Raw genomic sequence first — 20,301 nt, forward strand, 5'->3', positions numbered from 1 at the left:
ACTTACTGGAATGAAAATGTCTGGAGCACCAACAGATATTTGGAGATGGAAGAGAACTGGAGCTCGTCTCACAGCTGCTATCCAGGCTAGACGCCTTCGTTTGGTAACATCGATACACGACCTGCCTCATGTTGCTTCCAGGATAGGAAAGAATGAAAAGACAAACCCTTTTCAAGCTTATTCTCTTGCCGGTCATGCGATCGAACATTGCAGCCGACCACACAGCAAGAACGAACCATGGCTATGCTTTCGCTCCTTTTTCACTTAGACCCCCAAAATGGCGGATTGGGCCAAAATCCTTTCCACGCCCACCCCCGTGACATCACGCTCCAAAGCCCTAGTAGGGGCTGTTGCGAGTGTAACTACCGCCCCGCCCCCTCAGCTCAGCGCTGAGCAGAGGGGGAGGGGCGCAAACGCAAGGCTCTGTTTGCCGTCTCTGCTCAGCGCAAACACAAGGGTGACTTGTAGCGTGAAGTGAAAAAAAGTGAAAGAGAGGGCAATAGAAAGAAAAAAAAAAAAACACGGGAGCCGGCTCGTGTCGTTCACTTCCAAGATCCGGCTCTAAGAGCCATTTCGTTCGCGACCCATCGCTAGTATCTAGTACCTAGTGTAACTTTTTAGATACCATTTGTTATTTTTCAAATTCTATATTTATTAAGTTATGCAGGCTTGTTTGCACAACAAGACTAAATAATTATGTAAACTTTCAGTGTACTAAATAGTGTACTTTGGTAGAATTAAAAAATATGTGTAGTGCAGGTCTACACTGAGTACTTTCAATTTACTTGATTTTATTGTGTACATCGGTCCCACATAATATGAATAAGTATGACTGACTTAATTTTCCACTTTCACTCAAGTAATTAATGCTTGTCAAATCAAAGTATTTTATTTACATCAGATTACTTAAAAAAATCATGTTTGATGTACTAATATTAATCTGTTATCATAATATCAATGTATTGCATAATGTCAATATATTTTAATGTTTAACACCAACTTATTTGTATTTGCCAGTGGTAAGCAATGATATTATGTAATATAAACACATTGCAATTATGTTTCTACAACACAAATTATGGCTTTAAATCCTACTTAATTTTTTCAATTGAAATATTAACTGATCATTATTGACAAAAAAGGCAAAGACTGAGTGCTACTGAACAATTCACCTTTATTAAACTGTAACAGTAGTGAAAGCAGCAATTCTGCCATGAACAAATCCAAAATCACATCCATATAAACTTGTTAACACATTTTTAAAGATAGCCTGCAGAAATAACTAAAAGAAGTTAGTTTGAGAATATATTTGCAAATATTTCACAAAAAACCGACCTTAACAGCAAATAAAAGAAAGTGCTTATAGATGATCCTATCATCTCTTACATATAACATTTGTATTAATTACACAATTGAAAATGTAAACTAAATTAAGACTACTTGAAAAAAGACACACTTTTATGAATAAACAGATTTACACAAATATAACTTGTGTATTATTTGACAACAGTTTCAGCTTCTGTACAAGTACAAAATTTCAAATAAGTTGAGCCTTAAATGACATTGTTACATAACTAATACCAAACACCTACATGAATTTTAATCTTCATTTTAAACATGTAAGCAGGACATTAAGGTTGACTTAGAACATAGTGCTAAAAATCGTCAGTAAAAATTTCTTACAACATGATACCAAAAGGACAAATTATCCTGCATTGCAGTCACATGAGGGGAAAGCAATAAAAACATAAGCAGTATAACGTTACTGAACACAAAATGAAAAACTGCAAAGAATTGCAGAAGTGCAGTCTTTGACTTCTCAATGAAACAGATGGTTTTTGAAAGCAAGAACTTTAGAGTTTAGCTCCATCCAGTTCCATGAAAACCTTCTGGAAAACGTCAAAGTTGTAGCGAAGGTCAGCAGAGTAGGCAAGGTTTAATGCATACATGAGTCCAAATAGCATTATCACAGCAAATGCTACATTATCCAAATTCTTCGCCACCCTGATGCCTGCAAGGACAACTCTTGTTCATCTGCTGAAGCTTGCTCTTTAAGAAGATAAATTCAAACAGTGGTGTCTTCAACAGTCTCACTGATGGCACGTTCTTCCATGCCCTGTAAAAAAGAAGCCATGTTAGTCATTTCATGCCAAGTAAGTAATATGACACTGTGGAAAGTCCGGGGAAAAAAAGACAAGTACATACCACATACTCCCGGATAAGCATGCCAGGGTCTTCACCCATGTAGATACACACTCAGCATCAACATCTTCACACTGAAATGTAATGTATGTAATTAGCATCTTCATTCAGCCCTTGTCCTTCATTTAAGTTTTAATAGTGTACTTTACATGAATGTTTTTAAACTAAAGGCACACAAATTAAAAATAGGTTTACTGGCAATTAATAATAAGTTGACAAAGTGAAGGTTCAAAAAACAAGCAGATGTAAAAATACAATATGAGAGAATTTATCATGGGAAAACATTTGAAATCTTCCACAATTATAAAGTTTCATCCAAAGAGGATCATGTTAAGTGAATGTTGATGTCATGGTTCGGCTGTGTGGCAGGCAGGATGAGGACCCAATCGCAAAAACTCACGGACTCAAGGGATGAACTCAAAAGGCAGCTTTATTGCTTAACAGAAGATGACAGGCGATACAAAACTAGACTGGGGAAAAACTAACATAAAGCTCACCAAGGAACACAGGGAAATCCACGCAGCATGAGGGAGAACGCGACGCCGAACAGAGGGAGACGCAGACAGAAATACACAGAGGGTTAACGAGGAAAGTGGGAACACACGGGGAACACAGCTGACACAGATAACCATAACGAGACAGGGCGGGTTGAACATAACACTGACGGGAGACGGGCAGAGTCAAACAGGAAGTACGGAGGTTCAGACAGGAGGAGAGAGAGCACGGGGAAAACACAGACATAACGGGCTGAGGAAGACATGGAATAAAACACGAGGGCTCACAGTTACACAGGGGCACACAGGAGGTAACCAAATAAGGAACATCTTAACAGAAGAACCTAGGAACCAAGGCATGACTAGGGGATGAAATACAAAACCTACAAAAACTGAGAATACCGGGCCCACATGGCCCGGGACCATGACATCACCCCCCCCTTAAGGGCTGGCACCCGACAGCCCAAACCCAGAAACCAAAACACAAGCAAAACAGAAAACCCCCCACCCAGGGCGGGAGGCGGGGGACCAGGACGGAGGGACCAAAACAGGAAACAAAACCCCCAACAGAAAACGCCGGAGCACAAGACACTAGTTCATAACAAACGTCAGGAGGCCGACCCAGGGCCCACAGGCACAAAAGTTCACGGGTGGCACAGGAGACAGAGCTGGTCCGGAGGCCGGCCGCGCGGAAGGCAGCGGCGGCGACAAAGGAGACGACGGAGCAGTTCAGGAGGCCGGCCGCGCGCAAGGCAGCGGCGGCTCTCCAGTGTTAGGCGTGCTGGCCATGGCCCGGTGGGCACAGGACCAGACGAGGCAGGACCAGACGAGGCAGGACCAGACTGTGGCGATGCGGGGGCCGGACCAGGCGTCGCTGCAGAGGCTGAGGCTGGACCAGGCGACGGCGAAGCAGGAGCTGAGGCTGAGGCCGGACTGGGCGAAGCACAGGCCGAAGCAGGACCAGGCGACGGCGAAGCAGGAGCTGAGGCTGAGGCCGGACGGGGCGAAGCACAGGCCGAAGCAGGACCAGGCGGAGCAGAAGCAGATGCTGGAGCTGGACCGGGCGAAGCCGGGGCCGGACCAGGCGACGCAGAAGTAGATGGTGCCTGGACGGGCTCCCCGGGCCCTCCAGCGGAGGCTTGAGGCTGAACGGGCCCATCGGGCCCTCCAGCGGAGACAGGAGGCTGAACGGGCCCCTCGGACCCTCCAGCGGAGACAGGAGGCTGAACGGGCCCCTCGGACCCTCCAGCGGAGACAGGAGGCTGAACGGGCCCCTCGGACCCTCCAGCGGAGACGAGGAGGCACTGGCCGGGCTGACCAGAGCCGCCAGCGGAGACGAGGAGGCGCTGGCCGGGCTGACCAGAGCCGCCAGCGGAGACGAAGAGAGGCTGGAGGGGTTCCCCTGAACCCCCAGCGGAGATGGATGCAGAGCCAGCGGGTGCGGGGACCTCTGGCACCGCGGGCGCTGACTGTAGCGGCACAGGGCACACAGCCAGCTTAGGATGCAACGGCTGGGGCTGTGTAGGGCAAACAGTCAGTTTAAAGTGTGTCAGCACCGCGTAAACCTCAGCTGGCGAAGAAGGCTCACAAAGGCTTCCAGCTGAGGTGGGCAGTGACTGAACAGGTTGCTGGGCTAAGCACTGATGTGGTGACAGAGACAATAACTGAGCTGACAAACTAACAGGCAATGAGGCAAAGGACTGAGGCGGTAACGGAGCGGATGACTGAGCAGACTGTGGAGCTGATGGCTGCGCTAAAGACAGGGGTGCATGTCGCAGTGATGGCGAAACAGCAGGTAGTGGAACCGATGACTGAACAGGAGATGGAGCTGCTAACTGTGCTAAAGCCTGGACTGGTGACAAAACAAGAAACTGCGTAAACAACTGAGCTACAGACTGTGTTATGGATAGTAAAGCCAGTTGAAGTGGTAGTTGCGCTTGTGGTTGAGCAGGTGTCTGACTCTGGGTTGCTCTCTTTCTGGGAACAGGAACAGGTGCTAGGCCTGGCCGAACACCAGCCATCCCCACCCGAGAAACAGATACGGGTGCAGGGACGAGCTGGGCTCTGGCTGCCTTTACCCTGGGGGCCGGTGTAGGTGCAGGAGCTAGCTGGACCTCTGTCGCTCCCACCCGAGGAACTGAGACGGGTGCAGGAGTCGGCAGGGTCACGGCTGACCTCACCCGGGGAACCGGAACAGGCACAGGCAATGGCTGGGTGTCCATCAACCCCACCCGAGGAGCAGGTACAGGTGCCGGGATGAACGGAGCCTCTGCCAGGCTGGGGACAGAAGCAGGGACCAGCTGGACCTCAGCCACCCTCACCCGAGGAGCTGATACGGGTGCAAGGGAGAGCTGGGCCCGCGCTGCCCTGGTTACAGGAACTGGAGGCGGAGAGCGGAGTTCGGGAGCAGTAACAGACACTGGGAAAATCAAGTTAGTGGAGCCAAACACAGTTTTAGCAAACAGAGATTCATGGCGAGTCACTCCTGGCAACTCTGTAGGCCTTAAGCTGTCCATGTTAGGAGTAGCAGTCTCTAAAACAGTCATAGCACAGGAAGATCCAGGTTTAGCAGAGTCAGAGTCAGTAATACCGAGCACAAAGGGATCCGTTGCGGACACAGGAGCATTCACACAGACCGTTTCTAAATATACAGGTTGGAGAGCAGCATAGTCTAGGAGTGGAGACACACCATTCACAGTCTCACACTCAGCAGGTACAGAGACCGCAGAACTGTTAACTTCACAGTGCTGTTCATAAGTATGCGGCTCAAAAACGGTCTTTTGCTTCTCTACGGTCTGTGAGTTAAATGCAGCCGACCTGGGAGGAGCACAGGAAACATAGTCGCTCTCAAACACGGGCGTGAGGGTAGGCACTGCAGGACCAGAATTAACAGACCCAGAATTACCAGACACGGAGTTAATGGCCTCTGGGATGACGCGCATGGAGCTTACAGCGCCAGAATTCTTTAATTCAGCATGCACGGCAGTCTCTAGGAGGGTAATGAACTCAGTCTAGTGCGTAACAGGTGCGGAGGTGAACTTAGAAACATTATGAGGCCTGGAAACACAGTCATATTCAAACTTATTATTCGTTTCTGATGTGCTACGGACATGAAAAACGGCGGGCTCAGGAGCAGGATATTGTCCGAGCCGGTCCGACTTGGAAGTAGCATCGAAGAAGCAGTCAGAGTCACTCACCACCGGAGTTTGCTCAATAACTTTAGGGCGGCGGCGGCGTGAGCACCGTTTTTTCCGGGGAACTGTGCCGTGAGTTCCCGAGGCTATAGGCGCAGGCACCTCGGAGATGTCGGCTGGCTGAGCCGATGACGGGCCGGGCCGCATTGAAGTGACCGGGAGCTTGTGCAGCTCCGAGCGTGGAAGTCCCAGGAAGAGCGCAAAGGACTGCAGCGGGGATAGGCTGCTTGTCGGAGGCACGAAATCTCTCCTCGGCCGCCGAGTAACCCTCTTCTTTGCACAGAACATGTGTGGCGACTGGGGAGGTGAACCGGAAGTTGAGAAGGCCGGAGGAGTTGTGGCAGGCGATAGGCTGAATCCTCCAACTCTTATCGCCGTGGGACGATGTGGGGAAAAGGCAGCAGCGTTTGCAGTTTGGAGGCTGCGCGGCCCACCTAGAGCCAATCGAGTCCCATAAAAGGCGGACTCGTGCTCCCGGGCATGCCGAGCCTCCTGCCTTCTCCTCTCGTTAGGGAAGGCGGAGTCTGCACGCTGCCGGTTCCGTACGGAGTTTGCTGGGTCCATTACTGGTCGTGTTCTTCTGTCATGGTTCGGCTGTGTGGCAGGCAGGATGAGGACCCAATCGCAAAAACTCACGGACTCAAGGGATGAACTCAAAAGGCAGCTTTATTGCTTAACAGAAGATGACAGGCGATACAAAACTAGACTGGGGAAAAACTAACATAAAGCTCACCAAGGAACACAGGGAAATCCACGCAGCATGAGGGAGAACGCGACGCCGAACAGAGGGAGACGCAGACAGAAATACACAGAGGGTTAACGAGGAAAGTGGGAACACACGGGGAACACAGCTGACACAGATAACCATAACGAGACAGGGCGGGTTGAACATAACACTGACGGGAGACGGGCAGAGTCAAACAGGAAGTACGGAGGTTCAGACAGGAGGAGAGAGAGCACGGGGAAAACACAGACATAACGGGCTGAGGAAGACATGGAATAAAACACGAGGGCTCACAGTTACACAGGGGCACACAGGAGGTAACCAAATAAGGAACATCTTAACAGAAGAACCTAGGAACCAAGGCATGACTAGGGGATGAAATACAAAACCTACAAAAACTGAGAATACCGGGCCCACATGGCCCGGGACCATGACATCACCCCCCCCTTAAGGGCTGGCACCCGACAGCCCAAACCCAGAAACCAAAACACAAGCAAAACAGAAAACCCCCCACCCAGGGCGGGAGGCGGGGGACCAGGACGGAGGGACCAAAACAGGAAACAAAACCCCCAACAGAAAACGCCGGAGCACAAGACACTAGTTCATAACAAACGTCAGGAGGCCGACCCAGGGCCCACAGGCACAAAAGTTCACGGGTGGCACAGGAGACAGAGCTGGTCCGGAGGCCGGCCGCGCGGAAGGCAGCGGCGGCGACAAAGGAGACGACGGAGCAGTTCAGGAGGCCGGCCGCGCGCAAGGCAGCGGCGGCTCTCCAGTGTTAGGCGTGCTGGCCATGGCCCGGTGGGCACAGGACCAGACGAGGCAGGACCAGACGAGGCAGGACCAGACTGTGGCGATGCGGGGGCCGGACCAGGCGTCGCTGCAGAGGCTGAGGCTGGACCAGGCGACGGCGAAGCAGGAGCTGAGGCTGAGGCCGGACTGGGCGAAGCACAGGCCGAAGCAGGACCAGGCGACGGCGAAGCAGGAGCTGAGGCTGAGGCCGGACGGGGCGAAGCACAGGCCGAAGCAGGACCAGGCGGAGCAGAAGCAGATGCTGGAGCTGGACCGGGCGAAGCCGGGGCCGGACCAGGCGACGCAGAAGTAGATGGTGCCTGGACGGGCTCCCCGGGCCCTCCAGCGGAGGCTTGAGGCTGAACGGGCCCATCGGGCCCTCCAGCGGAGACAGGAGGCTGAACGGGCCCCTCGGACCCTCCAGCGGAGACAGGAGGCTGAACGGGCCCCTCGGACCCTCCAGCGGAGACAGGAGGCTGAACGGGCCCCTCGGACCCTCCAGCGGAGACGAGGAGGCACTGGCCGGGCTGACCAGAGCCGCCAGCGGAGACGAGGAGGCGCTGGCCGGGCTGACCAGAGCCGCCAGCGGAGACGAAGAGAGGCTGGAGGGGTTCCCCTGAACCCCCAGCGGAGATGGATGCAGAGCCAGCGGGTGCGGGGACCTCTGGCACCGCGGGCGCTGACTGTAGCGGCACAGGGCACACAGCCAGCTTAGGATGCAACGGCTGGGGCTGTGTAGGGCAAACAGTCAGTTTAAAGTGTGTCAGCACCGCGTAAACCTCAGCTGGCGAAGAAGGCTCACAAAGGCTTCCAGCTGAGGTGGGCAGTGACTGAACAGGTTGCTGGGCTAAGCACTGATGTGGTGACAGAGACAATAACTGAGCTGACAAACTAACAGGCAATGAGGCAAAGGACTGAGGCGGTAACGGAGCGGATGACTGAGCAGACTGTGGAGCTGATGGCTGCGCTAAAGACAGGGGTGCATGTCGCAGTGATGGCGAAACAGCAGGTAGTGGAACCGATGACTGAACAGGAGATGGAGCTGCTAACTGTGCTAAAGCCTGGACTGGTGACAAAACAAGAAACTGCGTAAACAACTGAGCTACAGACTGTGTTATGGATAGTAAAGCCAGTTGAAGTGGTAGTTGCGCTTGTGGTTGAGCAGGTGTCTGACTCTGGGTTGCTCTCTTTCTGGGAACAGGAACAGGTGCTAGGCCTGGCCGAACACCAGCCATCCCCACCCGAGAAACAGATACGGGTGCAGGGACGAGCTGGGCTCTGGCTGCCTTTACCCTGGGGGCCGGTGTAGGTGCAGGAGCTAGCTGGACCTCTGTCGCTCCCACCCGAGGAACTGAGACGGGTGCAGGAGTCGGCAGGGTCACGGCTGACCTCACCCGGGGAACCGGAACAGGCACAGGCAATGGCTGGGTGTCCATCAACCCCACCCGAGGAGCAGGTACAGGTGCCGGGATGAACGGAGCCTCTGCCAGGCTGGGGACAGAAGCAGGGACCAGCTGGACCTCAGCCACCCTCACCCGAGGAGCTGATACGGGTGCAAGGGAGAGCTGGGCCCGCGCTGCCCTGGTTACAGGAACTGGAGGCGGAGAGCGGAGTTCGGGAGCAGTAACAGACACTGGGAAAATCAAGTTAGTGGAGCCAAACACAGTTTTAGCAAACAGAGATTCATGGCGAGTCACTCCTGGCAACTCTGTAGGCCTTAAGCTGTCCATGTTAGGAGTAGCAGTCTCTAAAACAGTCATAGCACAGGAAGATCCAGGTTTAGCAGAGTCAGAGTCAGTAATACCGAGCACAAAGGGATCCGTTGCGGACACAGGAGCATTCACACAGACCGTTTCTAAATATACAGGTTGGAGAGCAGCATAGTCTAGGAGTGGAGACACACCATTCACAGTCTCACACTCAGCAGGTACAGAGACCGCAGAACTGTTAACTTCACAGTGCTGTTCATAAGTATGCGGCTCAAAAACGGTCTTTTGCTTCTCTACGGTCTGTGAGTTAAATGCAGCCGACCTGGGAGGAGCACAGGAAACATAGTCGCTCTCAAACACGGGCGTGAGGGTAGGCACTGCAGGACCAGAATTAACAGACCCAGAATTACCAGACACGGAGTTAATGGCCTCTGGGATGACGCGCATGGAGCTTACAGCGCCAGAATTCTTTAATTCAGCATGCACGGCAGTCTCTAGGAGGGTAATGAACTCAGTCTAGTGCGTAACAGGTGCGGAGGTGAACTTAGAAACATTATGAGGCCTGGAAACACAGTCATATTCAAACTTATTATTCGTTTCTGATGTGCTACGGACATGAAAAACGGCGGGCTCAGGAGCAGGATATTGTCCGAGCCGGTCCGACTTGGAAGTAGCATCGAAGAAGCAGTCAGAGTCACTCACCACCGGAGTTTGCTCAATAACTTTAGGGCGGCGGCGGCGTGAGCACCGTTTTTTCCGGGGAACTGTGCCGTGAGTTCCCGAGGCTATAGGCGCAGGCACCTCGGAGATGTCGGCTGGCTGAGCCGATGACGGGCCGGGCCGCATTGAAGTGACCGGGAGCTTGTGCAGCTCCGAGCGTGGAAGTCCCAGGAAGAGCGCAAAGGACTGCAGCGGGGATAGGCTGCTTGTCGGAGGCACGAAATCTCTCCTCGGCCGCCGAGTAACCCTCTTCTTTGCACAGAACATGTGTGGCGACTGGGGAGGTGAACCGGAAGTTGAGAAGGCCGGAGGAGTTGTGGCAGGCGATAGGCTGAATCCTCCAACTCTTATCGCCGTGGGACGATGTGGGGAAAAGGCAGCAGCGTTTGCAGTTTGGAGGCTGCGCGGCCCACCTAGAGCCAATCGAGTCCCATAAAAGGCGGACTCGTGCTCCCGGGCATGCCGAGCCTCCTGCCTTCTCCTCTCGTTAGGGAAGGCGGAGTCTGCACGCTGCCGGTTCCGTACGGAGTTTGCTGGGTCCATTACTGGTCGTGTTCTTCTGTCATGGTTCGGCTGTGTGGCAGGCAGGATGAGGACCCAATCGCAAAAACTCACGGACTCAAGGGATGAACTCAAAAGGCAGCTTTATTGCTTAACAGAAGATGACAGGCGATACAAAACTAGACTGGGGAAAAACTAACATAAAGCTCACCAAGGAACACAGGGAAATCCACGCAGCATGAGGGAGAACGCGACGCCGAACAGAGGGAGACGCAGACAGAAATACACAGAGGGTTAACGAGGAAAGTGGGAACACACGGGGAACACAGCTGACACAGATAACCATAACGAGACAGGGCGGGTTGAACATAACACTGACGGGAGACGGGCAGAGTCAAACAGGAAGTACGGAGGTTCAGACAGGAGGAGAGAGAGCACGGGGAAAACACAGACATAACGGGCTGAGGAAGACATGGAATAAAACACGAGGGCTCACAGTTACACAGGGGCACACAGGAGGTAACCAAATAAGGAACATCTTAACAGAAGAACCTAGGAACCAAGGCATGACTAGGGGATGAAATACAAAACCTACAAAAACTGAGAATACCGGGCCCACATGGCCCGGGACCATGACAGTTGAGGCTTTATCACTTACATTATCCATTTATGCCACAATTCTTTTCAGTATTAGTCCAAGCTCTCCTCTTCTGTTGACCAACTTCACCAGGTTGTCCAGGTGGAGAGCCAGCTGAGCCAGGAACTTTGTCTGAGGGGGGATGGTGGCAATTCTCTTAAACTCAGCGTTGATCTGAAAACATGAGCACAGAGGAATGAGCTTCAAAGGTTTAATACCTGGAAGAAGGCTGCAATCACTCATGCTGAAGAAATGGGCTGTCAAATAACAACTGTGCCTTAACCATTTTAGGCTAATACCGCAAGAACTCCGTGTATGAGGCAAACCTTACCTCATGGACATCAAATAGAGCAGGCCATCTTGCCATGAAAGCCTCCACCATTGGTGCATCATGAACATCTTCATGTCTTCTGTATGAAAAAGTCTTTTCCATCCTGAGTTTCACCAACTCTGTTACTCTTTTTTTATGTCCATGTGGTGGGCTTTGGCATGTCAGTAGCTTTAAGAGTCCCTTTGTCTGCTACTTCTGAAACTGAGGTGAGGTTAAGAAACCCATTCCCAAACAAGGAATCCATAAACTGAAGTCTGAAACTGCCCTGAAGACAACACTGTCTCTTGACTTCAACGATGAGATCCTCAGTTGATTCAGGCGCTCCATTAGAGAGTGAGCCTTCGACAGGTTCCGTCAGCCAAAACAGTCTTTAGGACCATAGGACTCTGTAGGCAAAAAAGAATGACATATTCAGAAAGAATCATTTCTTAATATCCTAATTTTTGTCCTAATTTTTGTTAGGACGATGTTGGAAAATTCACAATACATCACTTAATATGACATAGTCTGTTGAACAAACGTGTCTCCTTGTAGATATCTGCTGTATTATTTGGGCTTGACCAATAGAATAGTCAAGTAAGTGACACTTCACCTAAAACAATGACTAAATGGAAAAATTATTTGGCATTAATGGGCACAGGTTCTTAAACCCACGTCTAAGGTGGCAGGATCCTTATTATAACTTGAGTGCGTGTCAGCAGCAAGAATTAAGGTATGGCACTGTGGAGCTCCCAGCTTCTTAAACTCTGACTGTTACAGCCGGACTAATTAGCCACTGTAGCCATAACTAGCACGAGTAACACAAACACAATTGCTCTTTCAGTGATGTTTTAACTTGCTAAGCCATCAAAAATGTCAGTGCTCTCTGTCACATGCATAAATTCCATATCTGACCGGCAACAGCTGCAATTTGTTACCATTTTTCAGCTTTAGCCACAAAGCTAATAACAACTTTAGCTAGCACTGTAAAAACAACATGCAGATGCATTACAGATTACTTTTCATATAGCATGCACTACAACAATTCTGTGAAAACGTACCCAACTAAAACAAATGTATTTAAATTACTTACCTTCTCAGTATGCCTGACTCAGTGCCAAAGTTTGCATGTGGCTAAACAGTCTAGCAGAATCTGGCGTCAATTTGCTCTCCTTAAATTATGTTGTTGTCTTGGATAAGACTCTAGGTCTTATTATCCAATCATATTTAGTTGTTGTCTTTGAATATATTGCATCATTTCCGGTTGTGGTCAAACATGATTACAATGGTTTTAGTATTCTAATTTAGTCACTTTAAATCAATGCAAGAAAAACGAGTAGTCTCAGTATTGTTTACAATCAAGTAAATGGTACTTTATTTAATCATGTAAATAAAAGAAACATGAAAGGCTTGTGTAGCATTAACTAAATTCATTTGTGCAAATTCAAAAGCCTGCCAATTCCCATTTTTTCAGTGTATGATCATTTTTAGTGCTAGTATCATCTAGTTTTGATTCTGGTTCTGTCTTGGTTAAGTCCTCAGTAGTCCTGATTTTGAACTGTTGTAGTCCTGTTTTAATTCTGGATCAGTTCTGGGTCTGGTTGAATTGGGGTTTAGTCCCTGTGTCTTGATACAGCCCGACTTTGTTCTGCCTTGCTGCTTAATTAAAAAACTAGTTTGAAGTGTCCTGCATATGTGATATATATTTTTTCCTATATGAAGTCATTCTTTTTTGAACAAAACTCAAAACAGAGCCTAATAATCTTTCAGTCATTTCTACCCTCACTTAATTTCCTTTCGCTGCTCAGCTCTCACACAGTGGCTTAGCTATGCTCCAATCCCTCCATATTGTGGCCAATCACATGCGAGGATATAGGATAATATCATTATGTGAAAAACAGAGAGGGTGAGAGACGCGACAGTCAAGTGGAGCGTATGTCTGTCCTCTCAGTAAGTGAGTGAGACAGTAGACAGCGGTGAGGAGGGCTGTGTGAAAGCAAAAATACATAAATATGCCTGACACCTGTAAACGTAGCAGCATCTGGCTGCAGTTTAAAGACTTTTTTGTCTCTGTCTTGGTCTCGATACCCTCTGGTCTTGGTCTTGTCTTGGTCTCAGTTTGGACGGTCTTGACTACAAGGCTAGCATCTACACATAAGAAGTGGCCAGAGAATGGCAGGAGAAACATGAGCCGAAGTACTGGATCTCAGTGAAATAAGGAGAACTTCCCTCCAACTTTTGCCCAATCACCTTAGTGTCCTGTTTATTACATATAATAAAAAGCATTGGGTGTGGTGCTCTTTGTCCATCTCGATCTAAGAGGTAGCAAAAAGACACGGCAGCCATTTTTTAACTTGAACCTTTGATTGCTTGAATAAAGAAAAGAGAAAGTTATTTCTTGAGTTTGGATCATCTTCCCTCATAAAAGACCTGACAATGTCTAACTTGTTTTCGTTGTTTCAAATAAGTGAGACTTTGATAGGAGTCTGGCAACATGAGCAACACTTAAAAGCATTAACACTGATGTTATAATAAAGTTTATTTAAGATCAAATCTTTTTTTAAAAGAATAGAACAACTTAAAGTGGTCTGTCCACTCATCCCAGCAGTTTCCATTACTATTTTGATTTGAAAATGGCTGTGGTAGTTTTAATTGAACTTGTTAAACCTCATCAGCAGGTTCAGCTAAAGTGAAGTCAGTGGAACCTAAATTAAGTAAAAATGAAAGTTACTGTTTAAGCTGGCACTGCCTCTTAAACATGTTTGGCTGAACCTGCTGAGGAGGTTCAACAAGTTTAGCTGAATTATTTAATCAAAATGAAAGTAACTGAAAGTAAAAGTTATTTACTGCTCATCATTAACATGAAGTCATCCAGCCAGAAGATGATTATTGTCAAGAAAAATCGAAGACACTTGGTTACATGTGAAAAAAATAGGTGTTTTATAATTGAACATTATTTGTAACAAAGAAAACATCACAAAACAAAAGCAAAAGTTATTTGAAAGTTATAGATCTATTAATATTATATCCAGAGATTTTTTTTTTTTTACCTGGAGTAATTGACACAGTCATGAGTAAAGTTTGAAATATCAACTACAACATAAAGGCTTTTAATAGCATATGGACAGGGAAAAACTCACATGCTTACATTTATTAAGCTTACTTCATTTATATGTTAACACTAAGTGTTCAACAAAAACTCTTAAGTAAGAAACTTTATGCCATGCAAATACAGAAATCGAATCACGATGAACAAAAAGATTCCAAAACTTCCCATTCTATAAATTTAATAATGACGCTCTGATGGCAGCTTGTAAAGGTGAATGTGAGTAGTTTTGCCCATGTCATGAAACGCTGTGTGGCAGGCAGGAGATGAAGACTCAAAGTGCAGGACTCACAGACTCAGGGGACGAACTCGAAATCACAGCTTTATTTGCTGGTAATAGAAAAACGAGCATACAAAGTAAACTAAGCTAAACCGGGAAACAATGAACTAAAACTGACAGGGAGATCCACACAGCATGAAGGATGACACGACACTGACTCAGAGAAACACAGGGTTTAAATACATTGGGAAATAACGAGGGGAATGAGACACAGAAGGAGAGCACAGCTGGGAGAAATCAGAACTGACGAGACAAGGGAGCAAAGTAGGATACACTCACATGAGACACAGACCTTCAAAGTAAAACAGGAATTAGCACAGACGCAAACTAGACTAGGGGAGACAGAGCAACTAAGAAACACAGACAACACCAACAACAAAGAGACACAGAGGGCAGCTACTAAATACTCAGAGAACTAAACAGAATACAAGACAACCAAACTAAGACACTACACTAAAGAATAAGCTGGGACAACAAAGAGAACTAAGAACATAATACAAAAAACTCAGAGGCACAAGAAACTCAAAACACTGGGTCACTGACCCAGGACCGTGACAACCCAGTTATCTAGCAATATACGCTGATCCTATCCATCTGTGGATTTTAAAGGTACTTTATTGAGAGCTTAACAGAGGATGGAAAAAAGCAGAGATTTAATTTCTAACCCTTTTATACATTCAAAAAATGTGGTTTAGTGCTGTAGTTTGTGTGTAAGCTCTATCACCTGTTTCAAACCTTGATGCTACTCAGCTGCTGGCTCTGCAGACCCAGTCGGAACTGTGTCAGATGAGCCAGATGCTGTTGATGCGTCTTACATTATTTTTGCTGCAGCTGCTCCTGCTGCTGCTACTACTGCTAAACCTAGACTTCTTTCTTTTATTGCTCCACCAAGGAATGCAACCAATAGAGCTCCTACTGTAACTCCTGCAGCTTTTGACAACAGATTTTTAAACACAGATTGTTTTGCCTTTGTTGCAGTTTCCTCTTCTGTTAAGTCTGGAGATGACTGTTTGATGCGACCTTCCTCTTGTTGAATATCTCTCTTCACTTCTTGCAGCATCTCATTGGTAAAGTAGCTTCCTTTGTTTGCCTCAATAATCTTGTCAATGGTTTTGAGTAATTCTGCCACCTGATACTGGTTGTTCCTGTATTCATCTCCCTGGTTGTTCTTCCAGTATTTGTTATCAAAGACGTGGCAGCGACCCCCACACTTCTTGATCAGATCACTCAGAGCTTCACTTTTATTAACAAACTCTTCGATCTTCATTTCCGGAGGAAGCTGGTCACCATGAGTAAAGATTATTGTGGCAAATCTAAATGCTTCATGTGAGAAATATTGATTAATTTTGTCTATTACAGCCTTTTCTTGCTCTGTGTATTTCTCCACTTTAAGCACAATGAGAAAAACATGAGGACCAGAAGCACATTCTGTGAGACAGCTCAATATTTTAGACTTCATCTCCTCCTCAGGTCTGTCTGTGTCAAACAATCCAGGAGTGTCAATAAAGAGCACCATTCTTCCACTGACTGACATGAACTTTGCCTGACATTCCTTTGTTCCAGAAATGACAGTATGATCTACTTCAAACACAGGCTCCCCACACAGGGTGTTGGCAATACTGCTCTTTCCAGCTCCAGTTTTTCCCAGGACCACAATCCTTCTTGCTGACTCTATAAAACAGTAATGATTCATTGTCAGTTATTTATCTATTGCTCTGTCTAAAAAGGTGGAAGAAATAGTATAGAAGCAGTAAAATACCACTTAAACCTTAATGACACTACAATTAAAAAATGAATGTCCAGTCTGTTTTTTTTTAAGTGTAAGTAAAATTGCATATTCTTTACAAATCAGTGAGCTTTGGCTTACAAGTAAATATGGAAAAGTAGAAAAGAGTTTGATTCCACAGACCATTGTGCAGTTTAGACGTGGTTGTCAGCTAGATACTGATTTAAGATAAGATAAGATAACCTTTATTAGTCCCACAGGTGGGAAATTTGTTTGTCACAGCAGAAAGTGGACAGTGCAAAGTTATATAGCAAAAATTAGAGAACACTGGAATACAATAAGAACAATATACTGTACACAACTGTACAGAATAGAATAGAATAAAATAAAAATACTATATGCAATAGAATATAATAAAATAATATATACAAAAGGATAAATAGCATTTAGATGTAATAGAAACAACAAACTTACCCTGTTTATTAAGCTGCTGTAAAAAATATTTTTTAAACACTATTTTTAAATACTATACTATTTACTTAATATTTTTTACTTTAAAACATTTGTTTAGGTATTCAGTGCAGTAAATAATCTTGACGATGAAAACAAACATTTTTATTCTTGGATGGAGTTAAGTGTCCTGCTGACTATTAATACAGAATAAATGATAATAACTTACCATCCATCTTTTTGAAAGAAAACAAAACCAGGGCAGAGACACACGATTACTCACAACCCAAAGACTTTGTGACTGCACCTTTCGTTTTGTTCTGCACCTGTTTGACTTGTATCTTGGCAGTGCTTATTGCATTGTGGGGATTATTAAGACTGTCCAATTGCATGTGAGACAGCAACAGAACACATCTAAATATAAATGACCATGACATTTTTATTGTTTTAGTACATTTCATTAAATCAAAACAAAGTGTGCTTACAACAGAAAATGAAGACATAAAAAAAAACAAAAAAACTTGTCAGGTCTGAGGTAATGAACCGACCCAAATGCAGAACTCTTCCAAATAAAGACAGTGAGTTTATTTCCAGTGAGAAATAATGAAAAATAATGTAACAATCCATCACACATGCTCCCGTGGTGATCTTCCAAAATCCTGCACAGTCCTTGTGTCCGTGGCATGAACTCCCAGTCTGTACAGTGGCTGAGCTCCTGTGACAAACTCCAACCCCAACCCCTAGAAAGACCCTTCTGATTCTGATTCTAGTGAGAGAAAACACATATGTTGATCTGGTAATCCAAGCACACAGTTTTTACAAGCAAATCCATCACTGTACAGATGAGTGAACTCAGCGATTCAGCGTCAACTGAATCTCAGCCACACAGTTAAGTAGGGAGGCTGCTGCTGTTGATGACAATGAGCTGCAGCTGGCAAGGGCTGATGAGCAGCAGTTGTGGCTGACTTCAGGAGGGCTCAAAACCAATCCCCCCAAAACACAAAAAGGACACAATACAACATTCAAGTTCAGATGGATGACTGCGACTGAAACATTTCAGGCAACTGGTGACGGTGTGGCATGGCAGGTGACCAGCGGCGTGCTAGAAGTGTAGGCCATGACTGAACAGGACGTGGACAAGCAGGATGTAGCGCAACATGGATTATAATATATTTTTAATTTATAATTATAATTTCATTCAGAAAAAAATTACAATTTACGTCGGCAGTAATGACACCATGTTACGTCAATCAGAGGTCACTAAAATTTATATTAAGTTTGCCACCCCCAAACTGGATCAGAGCCAGGGACATCTTTAGCTGCATGTTCTTAAATTTCCATCTGCAAAATCAGAAGCCCATGTAGTCCAGAAAAACTACATGGGCTTCATAGATAATTGAAAACTTTCTAAAGGACCTCTGGTCTTGTTAGGAGAGAAGGCATCCAGGTGTCTTCATGATATAAAGACCTGGATGACCTCTAATTTTCTGCTTCTGAATTCAGATAAAGCAGAGGTTATTAACTGCACACGCTGTGAAACTGCTGCTACAGAAGCCACAAAATGTTGAAAAGACCCCAATACCAGAAAGTAAAGAGATGGAAGAAAGTTTGTTGTTGGGGTTTCCAGGTCATGTCTGATTTCATTAAGCAAATACGATAGCTTGGTCATTTTATTGATCACATCTTTGTCAGATTAGCAACTCCAAAACACCACATTGCTGATTTTGCAGATGATTTGTACCTGCTGTTTAGAGCTGTCAAAATCTCACATTCAGACTTACATGTGACCAAAACAATTCACAACAGTTTTATTACTATCAGATTAAAGAATATATGCATTTATTAAATTCATATGTAATTAAAATAAAGTGTAGAAAGGAGGAGAGAACCTCTAACCACATAACTACACAAAAACTGTACAAAAGTACAATTGTAGTCATAATGTGTGTTACCATCAAGAGAAAGAGAGGCTGCATGCCATGAATTACATGGATCTTTGTCATTCGCTGTGTGCGTCATGGAGACTGCACAGAGAAAGAGAAACTACACATATGCGGTTTCTATATCATATCACACTGACAGTTCACAGCAGACCAAAATGAGCCTCAGAGCACTTCAGAAATATCCCGGTGATCCTGATGGCAAAGCATTCAGTTTTTCATTCAGTTTTTTCAATTAATCAGAAGTTAATTAATCATTAAACTCTACTGAGAGCCAATGTGTAGAATATAAAACAGTAGTTCTGTGAGTTTGCTTGCCAGAACATATTAATAGTCTGGCCAGCATTTTGTACTGCTTGGAGGCATAAAAGAGATTTGTCCAAGCTGGCAAACAGGGCATTACAATAATCTAAACCCAATGACACCAATGCATGAATACGTTTTTGCAGTTCAGCTGAGGATATTTTGGAATTTAGAAATGTTCCTTAAATAAATTTAACAGGAATTAGACGGAGATTTTACATGTGAGTCGAAGCCCAGAGAAGAATAAAATATTACACCAAGATTTCAAATGGTGGACTTATCAGTTGAACAAAAAGGAGGGCATGAATGATTTTAGGATGTAATTAAAAGAAGGAGCTGTAACCATGGTCTCATTCTTGTTGGTTTTTAAAACAAGCTCATTGCTACAAAGCTAAGCAGTAACCTGAGTTAAGCAGTGGATGAGGGTAAAAAGGATGAAAAGAACAGTTTTACAAGAAGTACAGTTAGAGCAGGTCATCATGTTAACCCTTGCCCAATATTGTGTTTATTTAATAAATGGTAATAAGGCTGAAAACCAAAAAGCCACATATAATATCAAAACTTTAAAAAAAAGAAGGTTTTAAGCAGATGCTTTTATAACTATGCCCCAGTGTTGAACAGCACAGTAAAGCTTCTGTGCTTTTAAAAATAGAACAATTCAGTGTTTGAATCAGGGAGTGGTAAAATGTTTCGGTTTCCAGTGCTAGTTAAACAAGTTTCAAACAAAGAAGGTATTTTTAATTAAGTTCAGTTTGAAAAATGGAAGAGTGATGCATTCATTCCCTCTTGACAGGTTACTGGCACAGGTACACGTAATTCCATTAATGCATAGCTGCAGTTATTAAACGATGACTCAGTGTTTAGAGCTGTTCGCACTAAAGTAAAAAGCACCATCATTTCATGCGGAAACCCTCTTGGCGCCAGCTGCGGTCTCAAGGCTGGAGCCGAACAAAAACACCCTGATAATGACTGTGTTTAGTCCGTTTCTTCCCATTCCATGCAAGGCCACCTGGGTTGGCTGGAAGACTGTTTACTTAGCCTAGCAGGGCGAAGGACACTGTCTCAGCTGAACTCTGGACACGCACACACATACATATACACTGATATGCACACACTCATCCCCCCTTCCTTTCCAAACGCCTCCGATGCTTGTTCCCTCTTGGGAACACGGTGGGTCTGAGCCCGTGCTGGAATGGTAGCGCTGGGCAGGATG

At 46.0% G+C, this 20,301-nt stretch overlaps 1 protein-coding gene and 1 pseudogene across 1 annotated transcript; both read right to left on the reverse strand.

Moving 5' to 3' along the window:
- Positions 1-1,819: 1,819 nt before the first annotated feature.
- LOC146636146 (uncharacterized) lies at positions 1,820-11,529 on the reverse strand (annotated as a pseudogene).
- A 3,951-nt stretch (positions 11,530-15,480) lies between these two features.
- LOC146636147 (GTPase IMAP family member 7-like) lies at positions 15,481-17,677 on the reverse strand. Its single transcript, XM_085350275.1, has 2 exons — positions 17,666-17,677; positions 15,481-16,338 (listed from the first exon to the last, which is right to left on the reverse strand). The coding sequence occupies exons 1-2, from the start codon at positions 17,675-17,677 to the stop codon at positions 15,481-15,483; spliced, it is 870 nt and encodes a 289-aa protein (XP_085206401.1).
- Positions 17,678-20,301: the final 2,624 nt, after the last annotated feature.

Source organism: Diplotaxodon limnothrissa, linkage group LG3, assembly GCF_057381915.1.
Source record: "Diplotaxodon limnothrissa isolate DT_005_m linkage group LG3, D_limnothrissa_male_GT1.1, whole genome shotgun sequence".
NCBI lineage: Eukaryota > Metazoa > Chordata > Actinopteri > Cichliformes > Cichlidae > Diplotaxodon > Diplotaxodon limnothrissa.